The sequence below is a fragment of the Heterodontus francisci genome, unplaced genomic scaffold (assembly GCF_036365525.1).
Source record: "Heterodontus francisci isolate sHetFra1 unplaced genomic scaffold, sHetFra1.hap1 HAP1_SCAFFOLD_1564, whole genome shotgun sequence".
Lineage (NCBI taxonomy): Eukaryota > Metazoa > Chordata > Chondrichthyes > Heterodontiformes > Heterodontidae > Heterodontus > Heterodontus francisci.
The window spans coordinates 34,005-41,885 of record NW_027141757.1 but is presented as its reverse complement, the minus strand read 5'-3'; the positions used below and the strand labels follow the sequence as shown (position 1 = coordinate 41,885).

At 44.6% G+C, this 7,881-nt stretch overlaps 1 protein-coding gene across 1 annotated transcript; it reads right to left on the bottom strand.

The window, feature by feature from the left end:
• Positions 1–2,712: 2,712 nt before the first annotated feature.
• LOC137364671 (octapeptide-repeat protein T2-like) lies at positions 2,713–7,881 on the bottom strand (the record flags this gene model as incomplete). The annotated part of the gene is made up of 3 exons (XM_068027732.1): positions 2,713–2,820; positions 6,063–6,093; positions 7,859–7,881. Coding segments are annotated over 3 exons (162 nt in total), but the record flags the coding sequence as incomplete, so codon positions are not given.

Genomic DNA, 7,881 nt, shown 5'->3' with positions numbered 1-7,881 from the left:
ATTTTCTGTTTCTCTCTCTCTCTATTTCTCTCTCTCTGTTTCTTTCTCTCTCTTTTTCTCTCTCTCTCTGTTTCTATTTCTCTCCCCCTCTCTCTTTCTTTCTCTCAGTTTGTTTCTCTCTCTCTCTTTCTCTCTCGCTCTCTGTTTCTTTTTCTCTCTCTCTCTGTTTCCCTCTCTCTCTATTTCTCTGTTTCTCTCTCTCTCTCTCTGTTTCTCTCCCTCTCTCTCTCTCTGTTTCTCTCTCTCTTTGTTTCTTTCTCTCTCTTTTAATCTCTCTCTCTCTGTTTCCTTCTCTCCCCCTCTCTCTTTCCCTCACTGTTTGTTTCTCTCTCTTTCTCTCTCTCTCTCTCTGTTTCTTTTTCTCTCTCTCTCTCTCTGTTTCCCTCTCTCTCTCTATTTCTCTGTTTCTCCCCCTCTCACTCTCTGTTTCTCTCCCTCTCTCTCTGTTTCTCTCTGTCTTTGTTTCTCTGTCTCTCTCCCTCTGTTTCCCTCTCTCGATCTCTCTCTCTCTCTGTTTGTTTCTCTCCCTCTTGCTATCTGTTTGTTTCTCTCTCTCTGTTTCTTTCCCTCTCTTTCACTGTTTCTCCCTCTCTTGCTCTGTTTCTCTCCCCCTCTCTCTGTTTCTCTCCCCCTCTCTCTCTCTCTCTCTCTCTCTGTTTCTTTCTCTGCTTCTTTTTCTCTCTGTTTCCCTCTCTCTCTATTTCTCTGTCTCTATTTTCTCTGTTTCTCTCTCTCTCTGCTTCTTTTTCTCTCTCTCTGTTTCCCTCTCTCTGTTTCTCTCTGTCTCTATTTTCTGTTTCTCTCTCTCTGTTTCTCTCTGTCTGTCTGTCTCTCTCTGTTTGTTTCTCTCTCCCTTTCCCTCTGTTTCTCTCTCTCTATTTCTTTCTCTTTCTCACTTTCCCTCTCTCCCTCTTTCTCTCTCTTTCTCTGTTTGTTTCTCTCTCTGTTTCCCTATCACTCTGTTTCTCTCCCTCTCTCAGTTTCTCTTTCTCGCTTTCACTGTTTCTCTCTCGCTTTCACCCTTTTCTCTCTCTTTCACTCTGTTGCACTCTCTCTTCCTCTGTTTCTCTCCCTCTCTCTCTCTCTCTCCGTTTCTCTCCCTCTGTTTCCCTCTCTCTCTCCCCCTTTGTTTCTCTCCGTCTCTCTGTCTTTCTCTCTCTCTCTTTGTTTCTTTCTCTCTCTCTGTTCGCTCTCTCTCTTTAACTGTTTCTCTCTCTCTTTCACTCTGTTTCTCTCCCTCTCTCTGTTTCTCTCCCTCTGTCTCCCTCTCTCGCTCTCTATGTCTCTCTCTCTCTGTTTGGTTCTCTCCCTCACGCTCTCTGTTTCTTTCTCTCTGTCTGTTTGTTTCTCTCTCTCTATGTTTCTTTCCCTCTCTTTCAATGTTTCTGTCTCTCTTGCTCTGTTTCTCTCCCTCTCTCTCTCTGTTTCTCTCCCTCTCTCTCTTTGTTTCTCTCCCCCTCTCTCTCTCTTTCTGTTTCTTTCTCTGTTTGTTTCTCTCTCCCTCTGTTTCTTTTTCTCTCCCTCTGTTTCTTTTTCTCTCTCTCTATTTCTCTCTGTTTCCCTCTCTCTCTCTATTTCTGTTTCTCTCTGTCTCTATTTTCTCTGTTTCTCTCTCTCTTTGTTTCTTTCTCTCTCTTTTTCTCTCTCTCTCTCTCTGTTTCTTTTTCTTTCTCTCTGTTTCCTTCTCTCTCTATTTCTCGCCCCCTCTCTCTTTCTGTTTCTTTCTCTCACTGTTTGTTTCTCTCTCTCTTTCTCTCTCGCTCTCTGTTTCTTTTTCTCTCTCTCTCTATTTCTCTTTCTCTCTCTCTCTATTTCTCTCTGTTTCTCTCTCTCTCTCTCTGTTTCTCTCCCTCTCTCTCTCTTTTAATCTCTCTCTCTCTCTATTTCTCTCCCCCTCTCTCTTTCCCTCACTGTTTGTTTCTCTCTCTCTCGCTCTGTTTCTTTTTCTCTCTCTCTCTCTGTTTCCCTCTCTCTCTCTATTTCTCTCTGTTTCTCTCCCTCTCACTCTGTTTCTCTCCCTCTCCCCCTCTCTCTCTGTTTCTCTCTCTCTTTGTTTCTCTCTGTCTCTGTTTTCTCTGTTTTTCTCTCTCTCTCTGTTTCTCTTTCTGTTTCTCTGTCTCTCTCCCTCTGTTTCCCTCTCTCGATCTCTCTCTCTCTGTTTGTTTCTCTCCCTCTTGCTATCTGTTTGTTTCTCTCTCTCTCTCTCTGTTTCTTTCCCTCTCTTTTACTGTTTCTCTCTCTCTTGCTCTGTTTCTCTCCCTCTCTCCCCCTCTCTCTTTGTTTCTTTCTCTGTTTGTTCTTCTCTCTCTGCTTCTTTTTCTCTCTGTTTCCCTCTCTCTCTGTTTCTCTCTGTCTGTCTGTCTCTCTCTATTTCTCTCTCTCTCTCCCTCTGTTTCTCTCTCTCTGTTTGTTTCTCTCTACCTCTCCCTCTGTTTCTCTCTCTCTTTCTGTTTGTTTCTCTCCCTCACTGTTTCCCTCTCTCTCTGTTTCTTTCCCTCTCTCCCTTTCCCTCTATTTCTCTCTTTCTGTTTCTCTTTGTTTGTTTCTCTCTCTGTTTCCCTCTCTCTCAGTTTCTTTTTCTCTCTCTCTGTTTCCCTATCACTCTGTTTCTCTCTTTTTCTCTTCCTCTCTGTTTCTTTTTCTCGCTTTCACTGTTTCTCTCTCTCGCTTTCACCCTTTTCTCTCTCTCGCTTTCACTCTGTTGCACTCTCTCTTTCTCTGTTTCCCTCTCTCTCTCTCTCTGTCTTTTTCTCTCTCTCTCTTTCCCTCTGTTTCTTTCTCTCTCTGTTTCTCTTTTTTACGCTCTCTCTGTTTCTCTCCCTCTCTCTCTTTCACTGTTTCTCTCTCTCTCTTTGTTTCTCTCCCCCTCTGTCTGTTTCTCTCCCTCTCTCTCCCAGTTTGTGTCTCTCTCTCCCTCTCTCTCCCTCTATTGCTCTCTCTCTGTTTCTCTCTCTCCTTCTCTGTTTCTGTCCCTCTCTCTATTTCTCTCCCTCTTTCTGTATCTTTCGCTCTCTTTTTCTCTCTCTCTGTTCCTCTCTCTCTCTGTTTCTCTTTTTTTCGCTCTCTCTGTTCTCTCTCTCTCTTTGTTTCTCTCCCTCTCTCTCTCTCTATTTCTCTCTCTCTCTCTCTCTCTCTCTATTTCTCTCCCTCTCTCTCTGTTTCTCTTTTTTTCGCACTCTCTGTTTCTCTCCCTCTCTCTTTTTCACTCTGTTTCTCTCTCTCTCTTTGTTCCTCTCTCTGTTTCTCTCCCTCTCTCCCTGTTTTTCTCCCTTTGTCTCTCACTCTGTTCCCTCTCTCTCTCTCCCCCCCTTTGTTTCTCTCCATCCCTCTGTCTTTCTCCCTCTCTCTCTCTTTCCCTCTTTCTCTTTGTTTCTTTCTCTCTCTGTTTCTCTCCTTTTCTCTCTTTTCGTTCTCTCTAAGTGTTTCTCTCTCTCTTTCACTCTGTTTCTCTCCCTCTCTCTTTCTGTTTCTCTCCCTCTCTCTTTCTGTTTCTCTCTCTCTCTCTGTTTCTCTCCCTCTCTCTGTTTCTCTGTTTTCTCTCTCTCCCCCTGTCTCCCTCTCTCGATCTCTCGCTCTCTATGTCTCTCTCTCTCTGTTTCTCCCTCTCTTTCAATGTTTCTGTCTCTCTTGCTCTGTTTCTCTCCCCCTCTCTCTCTGTTTCTCTCTCTCTTTGTTTCTCTCTGTCTCTGTTTTCTCTGTTTCTCTTTCTGTTACTCTGTCTCTCTCTCTCTGTTTCCCTCTCTCGATCTCTCTCTGGGTCTCTCTCTCTGTTTCTCTCTCTCTCTGTTTGTTTCTCTCCCTCTTGCTATCTGTTTGTTTCTCTCTCTCTCTGTTTCTTTCCCTCTCTTTCACTGTTTCTCTCTCTCTTGCTCTGTTTCTCTCCCCCTCTCTCTCTGTTTCTTTCTCTGTTTGTTCTTCTCTCTCTGCTTCTTTTTCTCTCTGTTTCCCTCTCTCTATTTTCTCTGTTTCTCTCTGTCTGTCTGTCTCTCTCTATTTCTCTCTCTCTGTATCTCTCTCCCTCTCTGTTTCTCTCGCTCTTTCTCTCTCTGTTTGTTTCTCTCTCCCTCTGTTTCTCTCTCTCTTTCTGTTTGTTTCTCTCCCTCACTGTTTCCCTCTCTCTCTGTTTCTTTCCCTCTCTCCCTCTATTTCTCTCTTTCTGTCTCTCCTTGTTTGTTTCTCTCTCTGTTTCCCTCTCTCTTAGTTTCTTTTTCTCTCCTCTCTCTGTTTCCCTATCACTCTGTTTCTCTCTTTTTCTCTTCCTCTCTGTTTCTTTTTCTCACTTTCACTGTTTCTCTCTCTCGCTTTCACCCTTTTCTCTCTCTCTCGCTTTCACTCTGCTGCACTCTCTCTTTCTCTCTCCCTCTCTCTCCCCCCCTTTGTTTCTCTCCGTCTCTCTGTCTTTCTCTCTCTCTCTCTTTGTTTCTTTCTCTCTCTCTGTTTCTCTCCCTCTCTCTCTGTTCGCTCTCTCTAACTGTTTTTCTCTCTCTCTTTCACTGTTTCTCTCCCTCTCTCTTTCTGTTTCGCTCCCTCTCTCTGTTTCTCTCCCTCTCTGTTTCCCTCTCTCTCTCTGTTTTCTCTGTTTTTCTCTCTCCCCCTGTCTCCCTCTCTCGATCTCTATGCCTCTCTCTCTCTGTTTCTCTCCCTCACGCTCTCTGTTTGTTTCTCTCTCTCTCTGTTTCTCCCTCTCTGTTTCTCTCTCTCTATGTTTCTTTCCCTCTCTTTCAATGTTTCTGTCTCTCTTGCTCTGTTTCTCTCCCTCTCTCTCTCTGTTTCTCTCCCCCCTCTCTTTTTCTCTTTCTTTCTCTCTCTGTTTGTTTCTCTTTCCCTCTGTTTCTTTTTCTCTCTCTCTCTCTCTGTTTCCCTCTCTCTCTCTGTTTCTCTCTCTCTCTCTGTCTATCTCTCTCTGTTTCCCTCTCTCTCTCTCTCTATTTTCTCTGTTACTCTCTCTCTCTATTTCTCTCTCTTTGTTTCTTTCTCTCTTTTTCTCTCTCTCTCTCTGTTTCTTTTTCTCTCTCTCTCTTGTTTCCTTCTCTCTCTCTATTTCTCCCCCCTTTCTCTTTCTGTTTCTTTCTCTCACTGTTTGTTTCTCTCTCTCGCACTCTCTGTTTCTTTTTCTCTCTCTCACTCTGTTTCTCTCCCTCTCTCTCTGTTTCTTTCTCTCTTTGTTTCTCTGTTTCTCTTTCTGTTACTCTGTCTCTCTCTCTGTTTCCCTCTCTCGATCTCTCTCTGTTTCTCTCTCTCTCTTTGTTTCTCTCCCTCTTGCTATCTGTTTGTTTCTCTCTCTCTGTTTCTTTCCCTCTCTTTTACTGTTTCTCTCTCTCATGCTCTGTTTCTCTCCCTCTCTCTCTCTGTTTCTCTCCCTCTCTCTCTCTGTTTCTTTCTCTGTTTGTTCTTCTCTCTCTGCTTCTTTTTCACTCTCTGTTTCCCTCTCTCTCTATTTCTCTCTGTCTGTCTGTCTCTCTCTATTTCTCTCTCTCTCTCTCTGTCTCCCTCTCTCTGTATCTCTCCCCCTCTCTGTTTCTCTCGCTCTTTCTCTCTGTTTGTTTCTCTCTCTCTGTTTCTCTCTCTCTTTCTGTTCGTTTCTCTCCCTCACTGTTTCCCTCTCTCTCTGTTTCTTTCCCTCTCTCCCTCTATTTCTCTCTTTCTGTCTCTCTTTGTTTGTTTCTCTCTCTGTTTCCCTCTCTCTTAGTTTCTTTTTCTCTCCTCTCTCTGTTTCCCTATCACTCTGTTTCTCTCTTTTTCTCTTCCTCTCTCTCTGTTTCTTTTTCTCACTTTCACTGTTTCTCTCTCTCGCTTTCACCCTTTTCTCTCTCGCTCGCTTTCACTCTGCTGCACTCTCTCTTTCTGTTTCTCTCTCCCTCTCTCTCTGTTTCTCTCCCCCTCTTTCCCCCTCTCTCTCTCTGTTTGTTTCTCTTTCTCTCCCCCTTTGTTTCTCTCCCTCCTTCTGTCTTTTTCTCTCTCTCTCTCTTTCCCTCTCTGTTTCTTTGTCTGTTTCTCTCTGTTTTTCACTCTCTCTGTTTCTCTCCCTCGCTCTCTGTTCTCTCTCTCTTTCACTCTTTTTCTCTCTCTCTTTTCCTCTCTGTTTCTCTCTCTCTGTTTCTCTTTTATTCGCACTCTGTTTCTCTCCCTCTCTCTTTGTTCCTCTCTCTGTTTCTCTCTCTCTCTCTCTGTTTCCCTCCCTGTCTCTCCCTCTATTTCTCGCCCTCTCCTGCTCTTTCTCTCTCTGTTTCTTTCTCACTCTGTTTCTCTCTCTCTCTATTTTCTCTGTTTTTCTCTCTCTCTGTTTCTCTCTCTCTTTCTCTGTTTCTCTCCCTCTCTGTTCCTCTCTCCCTGTTTCTCTCCCTCTCTCTCCCTGTTTCCCTTTCTCTCTCTCTCTCTCCCTGTTTGTTTCTCTCTCTCTCCCTGTCTTTTTCTCTCTCTCTCTCTTTCCCTGTTTCTTTCCCTCTCTCTTTCTCTCTTTTTTCCCCCTCTCTATTTCTCTCCCTCTCTCTCTGTTCTCTCTCTCTCTCTCTTTCACTGTTTCTCTCTCTCTCGCTCTCCATTTCTCTCTCTCTCGCTCTCTGTCTATTTCTCTGTTTCTATCTCTCTCTCTGTCTATTTTTCAATTTCTATCTCTCTCTTCCTCTCTATGTTTCACTCTCTATTTCTCTGCCTCCCTCTGTCTCTCCCCCTCCCTCCCTGTCTCTCTCTATTTCTCTCTGTCTCTCTCTCCATCTCTATTTTTCTCTCTGTCTCTCTGTCTCCCTCTCTGTTCTTCTGATCTCTCTCTCTCTGTCTCTTTCTCTTTGACTCCCTCTCTCTGTTCTTCTGATTGCTCGGTCTCTCTCTCTTTATTTCTCTCTCTGTCCCTTTCACACTCTGTTTCTCTCTCTCTCCCCCCCTCTGTCTCTTTCTCTCTCTCTCTCTCTCTGTTCTTCTGATCTCTCTGTCTCCTTCACTCTCTCTTTGTCTCTCTGTCTCTTTGTCTCTCTCTCTCTCTCACACTCTTTCTATCTCTCTCACACTCTCTCTCTGACTCTCGCTCTCCTCTCACTATGACTCTCTCGCTCTCTCTCTGTCCCTATTTCTCTCCCTCTCTGTCTCTATTTCTCTCTCACTCTGTTCTTCTGATCTCTCTCTATCTCTTTTTCACTCTCTCTCTCCATTTCTCTCTGTCCGTCTGTCTGTCTCTCTCTTGCTCCCTGTCTCTCTCTTTTGCTCTCTCTGACTCGCTCTCTCTGTTCTGATCTCACTCTCTCTCCATTTCTCTGTCTCACACTGTTTTTCGCTCTCCCTCTCTGTCCATCTGTCTCTCTCTCTTTCTCTCTCTGTCCGTCTGTCTCTCTCTTTCTCTCTCTCTGTCTGTTTCTCTTTCTCCCTATGTCTCACACTCTCTCTTTCTCTGTCTCTATCTCTCTCTCTCCCTGTGTGTCTCTCTCTCCCTGTCTCCCTCTCTCTCTTTCTCTCTCTCCCGCTCTCACTGTCTCTCTCTCTCTCTCACTCTGCCTTTCTGTCTCGTTCTCTCTCTCCCTCTTTGTCTCTTTCTGTCTCTCACTTTCTCTCTATTTCTCTCCCTCTCTGTTCTTCTGATCTCTCTCTCTCTCTGTCTCTCTCCGTTTCCTTCACTCTGTTTTTCTCTCTCTCTTTCTCTCTGTCTCTCCCTCTCTGTCTCTGTTCTTCTGATCGCTCTGTCTCTCTTTATTTCTCTCTGTCCCTTTCACACTCTGTTTCTCTCTCTCTCTCCCCCGCTGTCTCTTTCTCTCTGTCTCTTTCTTTATCTCTCTCTGTCTCCCTCTCTCTGTCTGTCTGTCTCTCTCTCTCTGTGTATCTCTCTGTCTGTCTCCCCCTGTCTCTGTCTCTCTCTGGCTGTCTCTCTCACTCTGTCTCCCCATGTCTCTCTCT